The sequence below is a fragment of the Myodes glareolus genome, chromosome 18 (assembly GCF_982192425.1).
Source record: "Myodes glareolus chromosome 18, mMyoGla1.1, whole genome shotgun sequence".
Taxonomy (NCBI): domain Eukaryota; kingdom Metazoa; phylum Chordata; class Mammalia; order Rodentia; family Cricetidae; genus Myodes; species Myodes glareolus.
The window spans coordinates 11,918,002-11,937,771 of record NC_142043.1 but is presented as its reverse complement, the minus strand read 5'-3'; the positions used below and the strand labels follow the sequence as shown (position 1 = coordinate 11,937,771).

Here is a 19,770-nt window from a genome sequence, read left to right as displayed (position 1 = left end):
GTCCTCCCTGCCTACGTGCTTGCCGTGTGGACCACACTGCTGCTTTCCAAGTCACCTCATCGCACTCAGGTACCCTCCCCCACTGTTGCCAGGCACCCTGGTAAAACATCTGGAACCAAGATGCCCACCTGCATCCCCTACTGCACTTACGATACCGGCACTTCCTGTCTTGTCCCAACCCCTGCGCCCTGCTGGAGTACCACCTCCAGGCCTTTGCTCAGCCCTTCTGCCTAAGGTTCAATACCCACTCAGACCCATCTCCAACATGCCTTTCATCCACCCTGAAGAGATGTCTGCAGGCTATGTCATGAGAAATCACCTGCACCATGAACCCCCAGCGCCAAGCTCCAAGCTCCTGGCAGTGTTGACGCATTTTCTCATTTGTGGAAGTAAATTTCTCTATCTCCTACCAATCACCCTTCACTGCTTTTTGTTGAGTGCCCTAGGATGTAGCCAGGCCAGTGTTTGCCCCAGCTCTGTTTGCAATCTGAAGGATAAGGCGCTAGAAGCAGACTGAGACACAATACTCCTTTTGTCAGATCAAAGCAGGATCCTACCTGGGACTAGGACAGGACAGAAAGGCTTGCACAAGGGAAACAGTGAGTCTACTGGACTCTTGCACTTATTACACAGAAGTGAACTGCACACTGGGGTCACAGTTCCCACCCCAGCTGTACCCGGTTCCCTCTCCTGGCCGGCTGCAGCCAACAGCTTTCTCCAGTCTCCAGGTGGCACTGGAGACATGGCCTGGTCCTACTCCTGCCTAGGTGAGTTCTGCATAGTGTGAGGACTGCTTGCTAAGGGGTCATCTACCCTCCACCCATCCTCAGAGCACACACTCTTCGTACTGAGTCAGGAATGGATGGGTTACCCCATACACTACAACCCAGGGGCCATTTTCCCATACCTAAGACAGACACCATGTTCCCCAAAGGAGGAGGGAGAGTGGGACAGAAGGACCCAGAGAAGGAGAGACCAAGGAGAGCTTTGAGATCAGAATTCAATTCTTTAATACAAAATGTTTTTTTAAGATATATCTGTATTTCTTTGTTGCTGTTTAAAAATAAATATGTACTACGGAATATCTCAGAAAACTGCGCTAGAGACAAAGACGTGGTGTTAATATCTTTTCCCCCACAATTATTACGGATAAACAGTAGCACCAATAAATAAATGATAACAAATATTAAAATTAAAAAAGGAGAGAGATTTAGTATGTAGAATTCTCTATTTTTTCTTGTTTTGTTTTTACATATAAAAAACAGAATAGCAATGTCTATTTTATCAGAATCACATATATACATAAACATATATATATATATATTTATATACAAACACAAGTTACCAAATATATATATAGTATGTAAATGTATATTGAAACCTTATTTCAAAGGAATGTGTGGAGGGGACAAGGGAAGGGCAGAGCTGAGTGTTAGCAAAATTAAATATCTTCTCAGGACAAGCTAGTGACTGTCACCGATCCGGGAGAGAGAGATTGGAAACACAGATTTCACATACACACACACACACACATACACACACACACACACACACACCAAAAAAAAACAAAAACAAAAAAACAAAAATAAAATCGGAACAGTACAAACAAGAGAGAGCGGGAGATACATCTCATAAATAGTTGAAATTAAATATTAACCAAGAATACTGAAAAAAAACCCTACTCTTTAATTAAATTAACTGTTTTAATTTCTAATTAAAAAGGGCTATTAAATAAGTACCATATATAAAACACTTTCTCTTTTCTCTGCCTCCGTGAGGGGCTTGCGGGTCCTGCCCCACTGCTCTGTGCCTCGGGAAGGGGTGGGATGGGGGAGGGTTAGCCACTCACACTCGGCCAAGTCTCCTGGGGACAGAACTAGTGGTTTCAATGGTCTGAGCACACAAGGTTCCCCTGGGTCGAACCCAGGAAGTGGGGAAGGGAGAGGTGGGTTCCCAGGAGGAGGAGCCATCGCCAGGCCTCTTCTTCCACCGACTGTTTACTCTTTGTCAGGACACCTGTGGGAGGCCTCCTGGGCACCTCGGAAGTGGACGAGAGAGCTGAAGGCTGGCCAGGCTCCTGATTCTTCCAGGCAGTGCCCAGAGGGGCAGGATGCTCTTGCAGCACTTAGTGGCGATCCACAAAGCAGACCACGTCCTGAAGCTCCCCGAACTCCTGCTGGAACCAGCGTCTTTGTCTCCTTATCTGCCATCTTTCTGTCCTCTTGACTCGGGGCCAGGGATGGGTTTGTCGTGTTTCTGGAAGTGAGCCAGTGTGCCCCCGTGCCCTGGCAGGCAAAAGGACTTCAGCCTCTCTGAGAAAGACCACACCGGAGTCTTTCATCCTATTGTCTCCCCTATCAGGATCCGAGGAGGCACATTCTCCTCCCAACTCAAGTCCACAGCAGTCAAACACATCCAGTGAAGACACCAATAACATTAGCAAAGTTAATTTAAAAAAAGAATATATATATATATATTTTATATATATAAAACATATATATTTATTTATATATATAATATATATATATGTGTGTGTATGTGGGTGGGTGTGTCTACAGGAATCCCAGAAATAAAACTCCCTAATCTTCCGGGCTTGGTGATTTAGCAGCAAGTAAAAGAGAATGTCGAATCCAGTTCCACGAGGGACCGTGCTTGGTCACCTGCCCGGGAATGCTTCTGCCGGAGTCTCGCCCTCCGGACCCAAAGTGCTCCTCGAAGAGTCTCCTCTTCCTTCATGTCAGGCTTTCTGGATTAAGGACTGTTCTGTCGATGGTGACGATGACGGTGTGGTGGTGACATGGTGGAGGGCTGGTTCCCGAAACCCTGAGGGAGGCTCCTTCTTGCAGCCTGGCTCACCGCCTTGGCTTGTCACATCTGCAGGGAGTGGCAAAAAGAGGCAGGGGGGTTAGGGTCACAGGAGCCTGGCAGTGAGGCAAACACCCTCCTGGGTCCCTGTAGGCTGGCACTACAGGAGCAGAGTCCCCCAAGGTGCAGGTGAGACAGAGTCCCGGTGGAGAGAGAGAGAGACCCGGCCCTGCCTTCTAAAGATGGCGACCTACGGAAGACAAGACAGACATGGAAATACTCGCAAAGCAACACATGAGCAATAAAAGGACAGCCCCCGTGTGACATTCCACAGCAGATGGTGACAGGGTTAGATGTAGTAGCTGGGAGAGGGTCCTGCAGAAGGACTGTCCGTTCTGGCTCTCGGGCGGGTTTAGAAGAGTAGGCAGTGGACAGGAAAGAGACCTGGAGCTAGGCCAATGACCGAGCAGCACTGGGGGGGGGGGGGATGTCTGCCCAAGGGAGGACAAGTCCTGGAGCTCCCGAAAGGTATGCTCCCCACACCTCTCTCGGCCTTAGCATCCATCTTGAGCTGCCTGGTAGCCACAGGTCCAGGGACGGGGCCACCTGTCTTTTACCACATGTCTAACTTACGCTGGGGTCAGACAACTCAGTGGCTTTGCTCCTATTGAAGCAGAGGGTTTCTCTTCATACTCCTGCCCCTGGTTGGGTACTCTGAGGACAGCCTGAGAACATGGGTTCTGCCCCAGACACAGGCGGTAGTAGACTAGGTTGGGTCTCTGGAAGTCAGGTAACTTCAATTAGCTACCAGCTCATTCCAGAAACCCTACAACACCAAGGTCTTTATCCTCCTTAAAACCCTCCGGGGAACCGAGCCCCGTCACCCAGCCCTGGGTTTGGAAAAGTCCCTACCACAGCCCTAACACAGTGTTCCCACAGGACGCCGCAGGAACAGCTCCACGACAGCCAAGGCCAGTTCCCCGGTGTCTTTTGAGCACCCACAAGACACAAGGATGCAGGCAGGGAAGGGGGCACACACCAAGGAACCCTTGGACTACTTGGGAGCCTGGCCCTATCTGGGCCATCCCTTTTAAAGTCCTGCTTCCCCAGATGATAGCCATCTTCAGGGCAGGGCACGCTGATATAAACGCCTGTCTGGACATCAAGACTGTAAGCTGCCAGTTACAGCCCTGTGCTCTGGACCTCCCCACATTGTATATGTGATCATATACAATATTCACTCATAAGCCTGACATTTCCTTGGTCCACAGGGCAAAGGACAGAAGAATAGACATCTAGGTATCCTAAAGGGTTAGGAAGCAGGCCCGGGTTTAGGGTGCTCCCAGTCACGTCAGGGGAGGGGACCTGGCTCGTTCCTGCAACCACCCTAGAAGCATTTGGAAACATGTGTTCAGGATTGTCACTCTTGGCCATAACTGATGCAGGACTAAGTTATCTAGTGTCCTCTGATGCATGCAGGGAGAATTTCCCAGCCGAAGCCAACAGCAGAGGGCCACTCTCAGGAAAGCCCAGTCTGAGGCGGACACGGCCTGCCCTCAAGCCTCCTACTCTGAGGGGAACAGCCTCTCTTCAAGTAGCCACAGTCTGAAGGGGACACAGACAGCAGGAGATAAGACTCCAAGCCCCAGCAAAAAAAAAACCCGAGTGGTGAGAGACCCGGATGGACAGGCTCTCGGGGCAGAGGTGCAGCCAGGGAACACTGTGATAGACGTTCCATACCTGGGAGGACTTTCTTTCAGATTTCAGCATTAGCACCGAAGGGAGAATGAACAACAGCAGCACCGACAGCCTCCACAAGCAGCAGGACCGAAGGACACAACACACAGCTCGGGTCCACACCATCACATTGAGCCACAGCAGCCTACCCACTCAGGCAATCAGGGCCACCTCAGAGCAGGCCTCCCAGGCCAGACAGGAGGCCCCACACAGCCTCGGGAGCAGAGAAGGCAGCCATCACCACACAGGCAGCTAGAAGCTGAGCAGCAAGCAGCTGGCCCCTCACAAGCGTGCTCTCTCTGTGTCTCTTTCTCTCTCTCTCTCTCCCGTATCTGTGGCGCCCCTCTCTGACTCTCTTGCTCGCCCTCTGGAAACCAACCTGCAAGTACGTTCGTTTAACTCAAGCTGCCTCGCCTTGCAACGCGAGTCTGTGTTTTTGCAGGAACATTTACACGTCTGCGGATCTTGGACAAACAAATGCTTTCTCCGCTCTGAGCAAGGCTCACAGTGACTGCAAAAAGGCAAAAGGAAAGACATCTAAGCTAGAGCATCAGCAGGGAGAGAACCCATGCAACGCCCCCTAGCACGTCCGCAACGCTTCCCCACCCAGCTCGTTGGCTCCTAGGCCCTTTCCGCATCCTGGAAAGATCCGAGCGCTCCAGCAGAAGACAGAGAGAGTAGCAGAGAGACGCGGCACTGGCAGGACACCTGCCCACAGGAAGATGAGGGCACAGGCGGGCAGAGTGCAGGGAGAAGGCTGCCATAAGGGGCAATGCTGCACCCCACCAAGACATGGCCTCTCTCAGGCCACAGGGCCCTGACTGCTGCAGTTCCCAGAACACATCTTGACTCTTTACCTGCTGGGGACAGTGAGGAGTGACTCATAAGAGCACCAGAGGCACCTTCTCCCTGGAAAAGGACCTCTGCCCAGACCCTCCTCCAACGGAGAGGGTCAGCAGAAGGCAAGCTAAGTCCAGAGGCACTGTTCACCAGCGAGGCCTGCAGAAGCAGCACAACTTGCAGACCAGAGGAAGTGACCACCCTTGAGACCTCTGTAGACCTCTGTGGGTGATCTCGATTGGACTGGAATAGAGGACTGTCCCCTCCTGGAGCCTCAAGTCCAGGACTCAGAGCACTTCCAACCGATGACAAGAGGCTGCCGCACCGTACCTGGCCCATCCAGGCTCACCTTCGGGCCAGCGTCAACGACTTCCCAACTATCATACCCTGTAACTCACGCCACATCCGCCCTCCTCACCACCCTTATCCTCCAGACATGTGCAGGAGCCTAGAGCAGTGGAAACCAGTTGGGTGAGGGCCCCAGTGCCCAGCACCCATGGCAACAATGGCCCCACCACCAATGCCCAGTGGGTGAGAGAAAGTCGGTGCCCAGCCAAGCCAGAGTCCCCTCCCTAAGTGCACCAGACCCACCCACCCCACCCCAACCCTGGTCCAGCAATGCCACCACCAAATCTACCCGTTGGTGCCATTAGTGGAGTGAGTGAGTGAGAGAGAGAGAGAGAGAGAGAGAGAGAGAGAGAGACTGAGGCCGGCAGGAGGGCAGAAGAGCCAGAGGGGAGCTGGGGAGGGGAGGCGGGGTTAGGGGAACTGCAGGCGATTGTCTGGAGACCAGGAAGGCTCCAAGGAATTAGGCAGCAGCGGCACCAACGTACACGCTCCAGGATTTAAACCGGGATTTCTTGCGCTTTCGTTTTTGACCCTTTCCCTTTCCTCGAACTGATTTTCTGGAAAATATAAAAATAGAAACAGACAGGAAGAGAACGAGAGGGAAGAGAACAGAGGCGCAATGAAGAAGACAGAGGCAAGAGCAAGGGGCCCAAAGCTGTCCTAGTCACTGACTGGAGCAGCCTCCAGGAAGGACCACGGGCATGGGGCGGGGGGCCGGACAACATACATCCTTCTCCTCACTCTGCCCACCACAGGGTGGCAACCCCAGCTCCAGGCAGGGCTTTGGGTGGGCAGTGGACACTGTGCAAGGCCTAGTCTCTAGGTTCATGTGGCCCCTGGTCCAGGCAGGGTGCAAAGACACGGGCAAGATCTTTGTCCAGCAAGCCAATAAATACAGTTAGACCCCGAAGGTCAGGAGGTTCTACGAAGGTCTAAGCCAGACTTTAAGGAGAAAGTGTGGCTCAAAACCTTACAGATGGATGGGAGTGGGCTGGCCTCAGAAACTTCTGCCTTTACCTCTAAGTGTGATAGCAGGGGTCCCTATGGGGGCTCTGCCTCTGTGCCCTTGGGAGATGGCACAAAAGTCAGGGTAGGACATGGGGGCACGTGGGATGGAGATGAGGCTGGGTGTCCTCAGAGTCCAGCACTGATGGAGGGGCCAGGAGTAAAGCGGAGCGCAGCATGGGTGTGTGACCAGGGGACCAGGACACTTGGCTGAAACCCTTCTCCCCAGCTTGTCAAAGCCTGCCACTAGACCCTCTTCCGAACCCTATCGCTCTCCCTGTGGGTGAAGCAGACATCTAGGGAACAGCTGAGGGGAACAGGCTATAGCCTGCCACCCTCCAGGGAAGTAGCACTCTCTAAGGCATGGCAGTCTGTCCATCACAGGCAGAGAGAGACAGAAAGGGACCTAGGGAGAGGGCAAGTCTGTCCTGCTTGGGAGAAAGCACTGGAAGGATGGAAGGAGAAAGTTCTCTACACAGGGATACTCGCCTGCAGCATGCACCCTGTCTCTCTTGCTCGCTCGCTCGCTCACTGACCATTGCTCTGACAGACACAGTAGTCCTGGAATCTGGGGACTTAGGCAGAGGCATGAGGACTTCAAGTCCCCCAAGTGTAGGGCAGACAGAAAAGGGTGTGGGGGAGGGGAGAGGGCATGGGTGCTCTCTCTCAGTCGCGCCTTCCCTGCAAGTTCATTTCCCCAGCGATGCCAGCCCCCACCCCGTCCTGACCTGACCTTACACAACAAGCAACTGGAAGGCTCAGAAAATGGCCACCATGCCACTTTTTCTACCCCACTAAGGGGGCTGAGTCTGCTACCTGGCCCTCTCTTACAGACAGCATACTCACACCAAGAAATCTCCCGGGACCCTAAGAAATCTGGACAGTCACAGTCACTACCGAACAAGGCCACATCCTCCGATACAGAGAAACTGCCCTCTGGCACCAGCTCCCTGTCCTTCACTCTGCTGTGGGTGCCAGCGTCCACAGCACCCCTCCACACTCATACTGAAACAGTGAGTGCCACCCAGAAGGGACCTGAGCCCTTGGGGTGGGGGGATAGGGGAGTAGCATCTTCTTCAGAAGGAACAACAGACTGCAGCTTGGATTTCTTCACCATCCTAGAGCCACAGCCTGAAGCTGGCTCCACCCCACTGTCACCATAGCACCACCCATCCGATGCCCCAACCCACTGAGGCCATCAGAGCACCCGAGAGAGGAAGCCGAAAGCCCCAAACCAAGACAACTGGAAAAAAGTGTTAACATGTGGCCACTTACTTTTCTGGCTTTGTTCTGTCTTTCTTTGGTCTGTAATGGGTAGAGAAAGGGAAAGAAAACAAAATACGGAGGAATTAAGATGACGATAGCAACACGGGTGACAATGACAACAGCTTGGTAATAACACGATGTTGATTTAGCAACACTATCTTAATTTTTATGCAGAATAACAAAGTTGTGGTGAGGTACACTGAATCGTCGAGCCCGTTTTCTAGATGCGGGGAACACACATGAGGTGGGCACACTGAGGTCAAATGCCCAAGGTCACACAGTGGCTAGAAGGTAGCCGTGAGCTAATGAATGTAGCATGCCCTTCTCTGTCCTCACCTGCATTCACATCTGCTATGCTGTAGGAAGCTCATCTCTCCTATGTGCTGGCTTTGGTGAGGTTTGATCCGCATGATCTGCAGAGGGAGGGAGCAGATCACAGAGGTTAGTGACCCAGCCAGCCATACCCGTATGGGACACCCCGGGGCTCCTGCCATTCAGCACCCAGGGGTTCTATTGAGCAGGGATAGGTGGTGGAGGTAGGGGGACCAGGGCTCTAAAAGAAAAGAGCCTTGGGCCACCCCAACTCCCCCAGTCCTGCTGGCCTTAAGAAGCACCTGCTCTTGAGGGCAGACATAGCTGCAAGGGTTGGCCAGGCTGGGAATTCAGGTCCTGGATTCTCACCATCCCCATCCCTTCCCCTCCTTCATCCCCTCCCAAGTTTCACCCTGACCCCCTAAAAGCTACCTAAGAGCTAACCACCCCATGTCACTCAACTCCCTCCCACTCTCCACCCCGTCTGGGCCAAGATCCACCCATTACTCCGTAGCACCCCAAGACTGGCTTTTAACTCTACAGTTCCATCCAGTTCCCAAATGGAGCCCTTCAGCAGGGAAAGCTTTGGGGCTGCTCCCCCAGAGAAGGAGAAGGGCACTTGCTGTCATCAGCCCCGGTGGAGCCGAGGGAGCAAAGGTCATCAAAGCAGAGATGGTCAAACCGTTGAGAACGAGTGCAGGGAAGTGCAGAAATGCAGGCGTCTTCTTCCCCATAGTAGAAATGAACCCCAACCTCATCTCCTCACCCTGAACCCCAATTTAGTTCCTCCTATCAGAGTTTCCCAGGCAGAGGCCCAGACAACCTTCTAATGCCCATCCTTGTACCACCCTACCCTTCTACACTCCCTGCCCCCTATGTCACAGGCACCTACCTGCATGGTGATGTTGCTCTCCGAGGTGGGCACACATTCCAGAGCCTCATCGTTGCAGCAGCCCCCACACCTCATGAGGGGCACACAGGACGGCTTGAAGATATACTCTATCTCATCGGGGTACTCCTGGAAGATGTCCACCAGGGTCTCGATTGGACGGCAATAGCTGCGCTGGTAGACGTCCATGAACTTCACCACTGCGTGGGAGGGTTGACAGATGAGTCAGCGGGGAGCTAACACAAAGGCGATCAGCCTCTATCCCACCCAGCTTCCACATCAGCGAAGTTCTTCTAAAAGTCTGACATAAGCGTCTCCCTCATTCATTTCTAGGTTCAGGTCCAGGGGAGGCGGACACATCTCACTCGTTCTCATTGTCACAGCAGGGCAAGTTCCTGGGCCAGCTATGACACCAAGCACACGCTGGACCCCACAGTAAGCCATGCAGACACAGCACACACTCTTCCGCACATTACCGCTAAGTACTACTACCAAGACCCTAGTTTATAAATGGGGACCTAGAGGCCCAGGGAAATGCCACAATCTGTCCCAAAGGCCACACTGCTGGTAAGAAGCGGTTAGAACAGGCTATGATTGCAAAGCCTTACAACATGTGCAAACACAGATGCTTGAAGAGCCACCGTACACCTGCCGGTCCCACCTCCCCAGACTTCAGCAGGTGGCAATGGGCAGGCACACCACGCAGGTCCTGCCAGCACTAAGCGCCCCGCCCAAGAGGACAACCTGTTTGCATCATGGAAAGAACAGGAGCTGCCTCTGTACAAAGCAATTCTAGAAGCTGAGCTGGAGGAAGACAAGCGAGAGACAGTTTCCCAGGCAGCCAGAGGTACTGGTGAGCAGGAAGGGAGTTTAGGGCCAAGGAAGTAGGCACTAGAGAAGGACAGGACTTCTTTGGGACACCAAATGGTGGCTCAGCTGGCCACTCTGGTCACACCCCTAACACTACCCCACAGAAGCTTGCTCCTGAAGTGAGAGAAGAAAGAACACAAGCCCACACGGGGCCCAGGCTCTGACCAGCGCTAGTGTGACCTTGGGTCTGTCCCTCCAGTCTCTGGGCCTCCAGCGGGCTGTCTGCAGAAGCAGGTTGGCCTGACCTCTAAAGACACTTCAGTGAGCGCGAAGGTGGGGTTCTGTCTCTCTTTGCTAGCCCCGAAAACAACTCTACGCTTCTCATTTCAGGTGACAAAGTTTGGAATGTCACTAAGGCATTTTAAGTGCACGCTCCAGAGACTACACCCCCACCCTCAACCTGGGGCCACAGCCAAACCTCCCTGCTCTTGTGTAGATTTTGTTGTCGTTGTGATTTTTTTTTTTCCCAGAAAGGTAAAGACAAAGTCTAAGAGGAAAAGGAATGGGGTTCACCTAACTGCCACCCCTCTGACTTGCTCAAGGGCTCTATTTTCTCTCTGGACAAATAATCACAGAATTCTTGTCTACCCCCAAAGAGTTAACGCAAAACATAGCCACCCCCCCCCAAAAAAAAGTTCATGAGATCAGATCTGAAAAATTCTTTTCAAGGAGAGTCTATACGGAAGATGACTAACCCAGAATTTTTTTTTAACTGACCCTTCATCTTGGCTGGGACAGAGGTGGCCCAGGCTAGGAGAGGCCCACACAGGAGCAGGCAATAGAAAGGTGAAGCTGAACAATGAATGGGGATGGGGCTGGAGGCAAAAAGAATTCTTTCTAAAGATCCCCAAGAGGGGGTGGAGGTGCCTTGGCCAGCACCCATGGGAGCCTGGCCCCTGCCCCGAAGGGAAGCTGTCCTGCTACTCGGGACGTGTGCACACATATACTCCAGTGTCAGGCTTTCGTGGTTTTCCTTATTTATAGCAGACAACCTTTTCTCTATCAAACAAAGACCATTTGTCTTGCCTCTCCCAGACCTCAGAGCCCACTAGGAAGCAGAAAGGGGTGGGTAGCACTTTGGAAGTGGGGGCCTGTCAGTGGCTGGGGCCAGGGGGTGGCAGAAAGCCAGGCCCTGGGCCAGAGAAAGAACTCCTGGGGGAGGAGGCAAAACCGGCTGGACATCACCAGCGTTCCTTGGCTGGCTCCAGCAGCCACACTGGATTTGGGTCAGGGAAATTAGCCTAGAGGAAGACCCCAGGGCCTTCCCTACACAGAGGAAGGACACTGGGGGAGTGGCATCCGGCTGGAGCAGAGGCCACACTCAGTGCTGGGAGAGCCAGGGCGTCCCCAGAGAAATGGGAGGATCCCGGTACTCCAAACCACACTGGAACAAAAGGCAGGCGGACTCGGGGTTGGGCAGGGGGGCGGGGCGCCTGAGCGCTACAGCCGGCCCTCTGCTGGTCCTGCAGGGAAGTTCACAGCACCCAAAGGCAGTCTATGGAAGCTGCCATCCTCAGAGAAAGGCAAGCCCAGAGCTTGGGCGTCCGATCAGGGCACCCCCCTATCCTGCCTCCAGTCTCACGCCTCCAGCTCACACAGGGAGGATCACAGCCTCCACGGTGGGCTGTGGCTGACTAGGAAGTGGCAGTAAGCATTCATCCTCCCCTGGGAGTAAGGGACACAAGGGATAGCTCCCTGAACATCTGGAGTAAGAGACACAAGGGATAGCTCCCTGAACATCTGGAAAGCCTGAACCCTACCTTCCTCAGCTATGCGCATGGCAACCTTTCCAGATCAGATTTTACTGGAAAGGGTGTCTAGAAAAAAGCAACAAGTCCTGTTTCTAGCAGAAAGCCAAAGAGAAGGCACCTTAAGAAATACAAGAGCTAAACTCACAGTCCTCGGAGTCTTGTGCCCTACCCCACCCCCAGGACTGAAAAGGAGGATTGGGGCTTATCCACCATACTCGAGACAAGGGGAGGGGTCCCATCCAAGAGCATGGGGACTCACCTTCATGGGCTTTCTGCTCTCCTTCTGTCGTGGGTGCAGCCTGGGACCACTGGGGACAAAACAAAGAGTAAAAACCATTAGCAGAGGCAAGGACAGAGGCAGCCACAGGAGCGCAAAGGCCAGGCCACTGAATCCCTTGATCCCCTCTCGCCGCTCTCCCAACCCCCAGCCTCCAGCTTCAACACAGCTTCTGAGTCAGACAGGGAACAGTCAGGGGTCCCTGCAGGTCCACAGCGAGCAACCCCCCCAACCCCGCTACCCTGGACTGCTTCAAGTCTGAACCCATGAAAGTTAAAGGCTAACCAGGTGCTGGGGAGCTCGCAATGCACGAGGAAAATACCAGAAGCTTGTGCTGTCCAGGCCCCCAGCACCTCTCCATGTTTGCCCCCCCCTTTTTTCTCACTGCCCCTGATTCCCTGGTCCAAAGCCATGGGTGAGTATTAAGGTCAAATAGGAGGACAAATTTGGACTAGGGCAGGAAGGAAGGACTAGGGGCGAGAAAAACAACATGGTGACCTTCTCCTGCTGACATGACAAATACCAGGGAGAGCTGGTGTTGAGGAGGGAGGGGGTGTAGAGGAGCGAAGGGCACCAACCACCCTCCCCCATCCAAACCCTTCCCTGGCCTCGGGAATATTCAGCATACCCACAGGTTGCTCAAGGGGTGGAGAGCAAGGAGGACCCTAAGGAAGGGAGTCTCGTTTTCCTCCCACCCCTGTGTTCCTGGAGCCTGAACACAGTTCCAAAGCCTGGCTAGCCTCCTACTCCGGCCACATGCCCAAGCCTCTCACCTAAGCAGCGCACTTTGCTCAGATGGAGCCATGGGAGCTTTCTCCTCAGAACTGCCCAGCTCCCAAAGGGTCTCTTGCTCCACACTAGGCCTGAACCCCACATCCTTCCTCATCCCCAACAACTCCTTTCTCCCCTCCCCAGAAGCTGTAAAGGTCAACAAAAAGGCCCTGTGAACCTGACAGGAGCAAGAGAGTGAAGGCTCTTAGGCCTTCCTGGGGGGCTCTGATCCCACCAACTCCCCAGCCACATGCTCCACATCAACCTGGACCTCCAACTGCCCTGAGGATTCCCACCCTTGTCTGTCTCTCTTTCTCCACCAGCAGTGCCCAAATTGCAGTCCTTCCAGGGCCCTCAGCCCTGCCACCAGGGCCAAGGTCAGAGGTGGCCTTTCTCAAGAGCCAGTCTCCCACTGCAACTACCTCAGGCAAGCCCTGGGTTCTGCTCCTCAGGCCCTCAACTACCTGCTCAACACCCTCGCGACAATCTCCCTTAGTCCTCTATCTCAGTCCCAACGGAGAAAAGACCAGAAACTTTGAACCCCCTCCCAGATGGGAAGGTTCTGGGCAGGGACTGGCCAGGTGCCCTTCTCTGGGGGCCTCTGAAGGTCATACTGTGGACAGGCACTCCTGCCCCTCCTCCCCACATGGAGGCCCAGAGCCAAGGCCTTTGTGCCAGGGTCTAAGGAACTCTGGATGGTGGCAGGGACCCTTCCTTCTGCCCCCTTTCCAAGTGGTCTCTCTAGCTGAGTATTAGCGGGAAAGAGCATAAAAGGACCCCTTAGTAAGCAAACTGGGTGGGCGAGTTCAGAGTTAAACCACCTGCTCTCTGAGCATCGTGTTTGCCAGGGCAAAGTGTGTATGAGATACTGACGGGAGATCCTGCCAAAGGTGTGGGGAAGGCTAGTTCCAGGCTGCCCCTGTCATAGCGAATATCACGCCATTTTTCCAGAAGGGGGAAAGTGGGGTGATGTCAGTTACCCTTCACTTATCCCCATAGAAGCTGAGCACAGCTCGATAGAGCTGCTGAAGAGGGAAGCACACCTTCACCAACTCAAAACTTAGCGTTTCCACAAAGAACCCGAGGGTGGGCCTCAGCACCCCCACGTCTGACAGGCACCGTCCTTTCACTGGACCCGGAGGTCAGAAAGGGTTCTATGAGTCTTCTCAAAGAAAAGGAAAATATGAAAGGGTGGGAAGGGCTTCTCTACGCACCAGGCAGGAAATGGGGAAAATGGGGAAGGGGCGTCAGGAAATTCTTTCTAGCGCAAGGCACGGGTAGAAGTTAGGGACGGAGGAAAGGGAGTTTCTCCGGGTCACGGAGCTGGGGATACCTCTAGAGGTCACCTTCCTTGCGGAGGACCGGTGAGGGGGAGGGGCGCCGCTGGTCGCCCGGGTCTCCCGGCTCCCGCAGCCGCGGCTCCGGGAACACGAGGCCGGCCAGGCCCGGGCTGATGTAATCGGCTCTGCGCCGCGCGCGCCCGGCCGGGCGGGGGAGGGCGGGCACCGCGCGGGACGCGAGCGGGGACGGGAGGGGGTGGCGCAGCGCAGGTGGCCCAACAAGCTGGAGGAGTGGGATAGGGTCCCCGCAGCAATCCATCCTAAAACTTTTCCCAAACTCACTGCAAGGGCCGAAGAGACCCGAGCGGCAGTGACAGCAAAGCCCCCTCGGTCGCTCGCGCCCTGCCCCCTCCACGATCTCTGCCCTCCCCCGGTCGAAGGTCCGAGCACCCCCAGGCATGCCCGCTGGGCTCCGGACTCCCGCCCCCGTTGCCCGGACTTCCAGTTCTCCGGGGACCCGCGACCCGGAGCAAACTTCTGCCGCCAGCCACAGCGCAAGCCCAGCCCCCTCGGCCTCCTCCTCTGGCTCCCGCCCTCGGCTGCTCGGCCCAGATCGTACGTGCGGTGACTCTGGTGGGTGGGCAGGGCCCGCGTGGGCGGCGAGACTATCCTGGCGCCCTCCCACCTAGAACGCACCCCACCCCCTCCACGTACGACGACAGAGGGGTACGCCTCGCGCCCGGTGTCCAAGGACCCGCGTGGGGCACGAAGCCCCCACGCGCGCGCTCGTACGCACGCACGTCCCCAAGCGGGAGAGGCGCTCGCTACGGCCCGGCGACAGCAGGCGGGCACGATCGCTTACCTTGGCATGGTGGAGGTACAGCAGTAAAGCCAGGGTCCAGTGCACCCAAGAGAGCAGAAAGTTCATGGTTTCAGAGGCCCGTCCGGGGCCGGCGCGGCTCGCGCTCCCTCTCCGGCTCGGACTGCGAGGCAGCCCGCTCTCTTGCGCGCCTTGGCGGGCTCCTGTCCCTTCTGGAACCGAGGCCCGGGCCGGGGCCTGGGGCGCGCGCGCGGCTGGAGCACTGTCTGCGCACACGGTCGCCTCACCCGTCCATGAGCCCGGCTCCCGCGAGCCGAGCGCCCACTGCGGCCCCCTCTCCTCTTCCTTATCTTCCTCTTCTCTCTTCTCGGGCCCCGGCTTCTCCAGGCCCGAACTAGCACTTCTCCCAGCTCCGATTGGTTTGCCTCCTCCGGCGCAGACCACGGCTACTCCGGAGCGAGAAGAACCCAGAAGTTGGACGAAAAGTTTCAGTGCAATCCCGCGAGCCCCGACCCCCTCCACCCCGCCTCCGGGCGCGGGCTTCGGCTCCTGCTCGCAGCTCGCCGCCGCGTCCACCGTAGGCAGCCCGCCGGCGAGGAGGTGGGCGCTGGGGCTGGGGGCGGTGTCTGTCTGTCTGTCCGTCAGCGCCACTGGTCCGCTGCAAGATCCCAAGGGGGAGGGCTCACGCCGCGCTCTGACGGTCACCCCCAAAAGCAGGTCAGTCACTTTGCCCCTGTCCTTCTCTGCTCGCTCGTCAGCGCGCTCTCTGACCGGTCTCTCGCTTCCTCGACTTCTCCTTGGAGCTCTTGGCTACCTCTTTCCTCTGCTGATTTCCAAAATCCGAAGTGATTTGAGGGAGTGAAGGAGCAACCTCCCCAAACCGTTGGCACGATTTAAGACGGGAATAGAAACCAAAAATAAATTAAAGCGTAAAACAATACAGTTTTTTAAATGTTTAAGAAAAAAAGAGGTTTGAATATCAAATCCCAGCGCAGAGAGACTCCCTGGCTGGTGAGTCCGCTGAATAGTCTGCCTTGTCGCTGCGTCTCGCGACAGAGCTCCGCTGCCGCCGCTCAGCTCACCCCCAGCGCCAAAGCCTCGCTGCAGCTCGGCTGCCCCAAGCCTCTGCGTCTCTCACCGCTAACAGCCGTAGAAAAAAAAGGGGGTCTGGCCCCGCCCCCAAATGCCCGCCCCAGACCCGCCCCGGAGGCGAGGCCACGCCGAACCAGGCACCGCCCCCCAGGATCCCCTAGGCCACCAAACAGAAGTGAAAAGCTAAAACCCCCACCAGGGTTCACAGCCTGGAAATTATCCATGCACCACTTCAAACTGGGCCCAGCGACACACTGGACACATTGGGTGTTGGGAATCAGAGGCGACAGGAGAATGAGGTTATGTGCGGACAGGGTCTGAGAGCAATACCCTTTCCTGGGAATATTGAAGAAGGTGGGGGGAGGGCGGAGAGCTAGCAGGGACGTGTGAGGAGAGGGACACAGATTTGTTGGAATCCCGGAGTGACCCCTGGCCTTCTCCCCCACCTCACATATACCACACACACACACACACAGACACACACACACACACACACATGCACGCACACACATTGACACACGCGTCCTCCCTCACGCATACTGGCTCGCCCAAGTTCACGATCTCCCTGTGGTGGCCGAGCGCCCCCTAGTGACTACATTATGCACGCCCCAACTCTGGCTCAAACCTTGTAGGTTTTGGGAAAAGGGTGAGCGTTAACTCCTGAACCCAGCATTCTTTTTGCTTGTTTGTTTCGTATTGTTGCTATTGTTTTCGATACAAGGTTTCTCCGTATATCCGTGGCTGTCCTGAAACTTGCTTTGTAGACCAGGTTGGCCTCAAACTCACAGACATCCTCCTGCCCCTGCCTCCCAACTCCTGGGATTAAAGGAGTGTGCTACTACCACCAGGTGGGCCTGGCATTCTATGACTTCCCAAACAGTTGCATGTTTCTAACCCCCTTAAACGGTTGCCTGTTTGACCTCCGAGGCAGAAATCTCAGGTTTATTTACAGGGGGAGAAGGGGTATACTTATCTGAGCCCTTGTCTGGTCTGCAGACATCAGGAGCTAGGGCCCTGCGGTGAATGGGGATCTTCTGGGAAGCTTCGCTGGAGAGAATTTGGCACTGAATTTGTAACACTAAGAATGGGAAGCTGAGCGGTTCTGGGGTTAGTCAGTGGCTGGGAGGAAGAGGACCTGTGGAAGCCCACGTACGCACTGTAGAGTCTGGCAAAGCCCAAAGGGAGAGGCAGCTGGGCAGACAGAGGCCCTTGTTCCTCCTGATCACCACCCCTCAGATGTTGCCCGGGAACTGAAGCCAGGGGGTTGATGGGGGCGGAAGCAGGCCAGACCTGCGTGGTGATTCAAACCTACCCCAGCATTCAGGAGCATAGGTAGGCCAACTGCCCAGAACTGCCACCAGCCCAGGGAGGGATGTGGGCGGAGGTAAAACCCTACCGTCCTAGCTCAGGCTCACAGTTCAGCTTAGGAATAGAATTCTGGGGTGTACTCAGTGTCTCCCATTCTCCCTAGAATCCTTGGCTTCTTCTCTGCTTGCAGATTCACCCTTGTCTTGGCTTTGTCCCCTCCCTTTCCACAAAGTCCCCTTCTCCAACTCCTTGTATCTTCCTTAAGCACTCCCCTAAAGCCCCCACCCCCACCCCACCCTTGGATATAGGAACCAGCCTGGAAAAATTCCTGGTTGGGCTTTGGCCCAGCTGTTCCCAGGCTCCCCTGGGAACAAGAGGGGGTTCTGATACCTGTGGGAAGAGAGGGACCAGCCAGTCCCAACCCTCACCCAGACCTGCTGGGCCTGGGAGAATGGGAGCCCAGCAATCTCCCTGTTGGCCCCAAAAGGATACATCACCATCTTGATCCCTCTGCTCGCACTACCGAGGTTTGATGAGATCCTAAGTTTTTCCTTGGGTCTCCCCAATTCCGATGGAGCAATGTTATGGGGCTCCTATGGAGAGAGAAGCCAGCTCCTGCTCAGCCGCATCCCATTCTGTCCATCGTTCCTGTCCTGAGAGGACCTCTGGGATGGCCCTCTCACAGCAGGGACATTCCCTTAGGAATGCCTGCTGACCCAGAGCCTCCCGCGGGGGTCCTCAGCTGATCCACATCCCGCACTGCTAAGAGGCAGAGGAAAGGAAGGCCACCAAATGTCTCTACCATCCCAAGAATACCTTGTCGGGGAGTCCCTGTCTGGACCGTGAGGGCTCCTAACGGCTCCTCCGTCCCTCTCGTGGCCACCTTCTACAGCAGCGGTTCTCAGCCTGTGGGCCGTGACCCCTTTGGGTCACATATCAGCTATCCTTCATATCAGATTATGATTATGATTCACAATAGTACCAAAATTGCAGTTATGAAGCAGCAACGAAATAATTTTACAGTTTGGGGTCAGCACAACATGAGAAACTGTACTAAAGGGCCGCCGCATCAGGAAGGTTGAGAACCACAGTTCTACAGTCTTGGGAAAGGCCATGGGCCTACAAGAGAGGGTCTCGGCACGGGATCCTGAGGTCTGGAGGAAGATGAAGAGGCTGTGAGGAAAGTTGGCCACCTATCTCTTCCCAGCTCTAGCCTCCTTCTAGCCTGACCCAACCATGCCAGGTTGTATACAACAAGGTGTGACACCACCATATACGGCTCCCCGAGGGTCCTGTGCCCAGGGAGCCAGGATGATGGTGCAGATTTCCCTTCCAAAGCACTAAGCCATGCTAAGATTGCAACTTGGCCTGAAGGGTTTTGAGTAACCCGGTAACCCGTATCAGGGTAGGGATGGGCCACTCGTCTCCACCCTGCGTTTTAGAGACACAACCTGAAACTGAGTCAGATGGGTCGCCTCTGGATTCCGTACGAGCTACACATTGTCGGCAGCTTTCACAACGGTGCACTCTGTACACCGCTGAGGACCTAGAAAATGGCATGTCCGTGCTGGTCCATGCTCTCACCACGGGAAAACTTGATGTCTGGACAGCGGGGCGGGGAGAACACGCCATGTGCCGGGTCCCACCATTCCTGCTCGTCCTGGGGGCTTACTTCCCAGAATACACTTCATTCCGTCCATCTTCCCTCCCAGGTCGCTGCAGGACAAGGGACGTAAGAGTGTAGTAGGCCTGACAGAAATGAAAACACTCTAAAGAGGAACTTGTATTTCTCAATCTATCAGACCGTTTAAACAATGGACCCCCCCCAAATGAAAATTTTTCCCGCCAATCTCATGCTGGCCAATGCAAACCAAGCCAACCAGGATGGCAGCCGGGGACCATAGGGAACAATCCACTAGGTGTCTAGTCAGTGACACCTTCAGAGAATAACATTCAGAGACAGGGAGGAAACTGTGGTGACTGGAGTTAAGTCAGGCTTGTGTGCATCCAGCACTCGGGAGGATCAGAAATTAAGGACAACCGAAGCTTCGTCATGAGACCCTGTCTCAAAACAATGGATGGGATTCAGCCCTTCGCAAAGTAGCTGAAGGCCAAGAGGTTATGAAAATGGACCTGACGCATGGCTGCTTGGCACCAACAACATTAGTCCCCACTTACATTCGTTTATTATATTGATTTCCTGAGGTAAATATACGACACCTCAAGACTGAAGTCTTAAAGAGAAGGTGGGGGTTTTTAACTAGCCTGGCAGAAGAACAGTCTGACCATCGGACAACCGGAACAATGGAACTGGTAATTCCACACACACACACACACACACACACACACACCCCGCATCTCACGCTAGGAGAAGCACAGGGCTCCGGTGAGAGGGGAGC

At 54.9% G+C, this 19,770-nt stretch overlaps 1 protein-coding gene across 3 annotated transcripts; it reads right to left on the bottom strand.

Moving 5' to 3' along the window:
- Positions 1-986: 986 nt before the first annotated feature.
- Positions 987-14,329, bottom strand: Vegfa (vascular endothelial growth factor A). Of its 3 annotated transcripts, XM_085679331.2 has the most exons (8): positions 14,205-14,329; positions 12,083-12,131; positions 9,206-9,402; positions 8,338-8,414; positions 8,011-8,040; positions 6,216-6,287; positions 4,922-5,053; positions 987-2,874 (listed from the first exon to the last, which is right to left on the bottom strand). In XM_085679331.2, exons 3-8 carry the CDS (start codon positions 9,389-9,391, stop codon positions 2,853-2,855), a joined length of 519 nt encoding a protein of 172 aa, XP_085535457.1. In that variant the 5' UTR covers positions 9,392-9,402; positions 12,083-12,131; positions 14,205-14,329; the 3' UTR covers positions 987-2,852. The 3 variants fall into 3 exon arrangements, with proteins under 3 accessions (XP_085535457.1, XP_085535458.1, XP_085535459.1); XM_085679332.2 differs by lacking the exons at positions 6,216-6,287; positions 9,206-9,402; positions 12,083-12,131; positions 14,205-14,329 and having other exon boundaries at positions 8,338-9,142; XM_085679333.2 differs by lacking the exons at positions 4,922-5,053; positions 6,216-6,287; positions 9,206-9,402; positions 12,083-12,131; positions 14,205-14,329 and having other exon boundaries at positions 8,338-9,142.
- Between the last annotated feature and the right edge of the window lie 5,441 nt (positions 14,330-19,770).

Coding starts and splice junctions, on each gene's coding strand:
- Vegfa (XM_085679331.2), bottom strand. CDS start 9,391: ATGGACGTCTACCAGCGCAGCTATTGCCGTCCAATCGAGACCCTGGTG. Junction 8,041..8,337: donor CATAGCAGATGTGAATGCAG/GTGAGGACAGAG, acceptor TACCCATTACAG/ACCAAAGAAAGACAGAACAA. Junction 2,875..4,921: donor TTAAACGAACGTACTTGCAG/GTTGGTTTCCAG, acceptor CACTCCCTGCAG/ATGTGACAAGCCAAGGCGGT.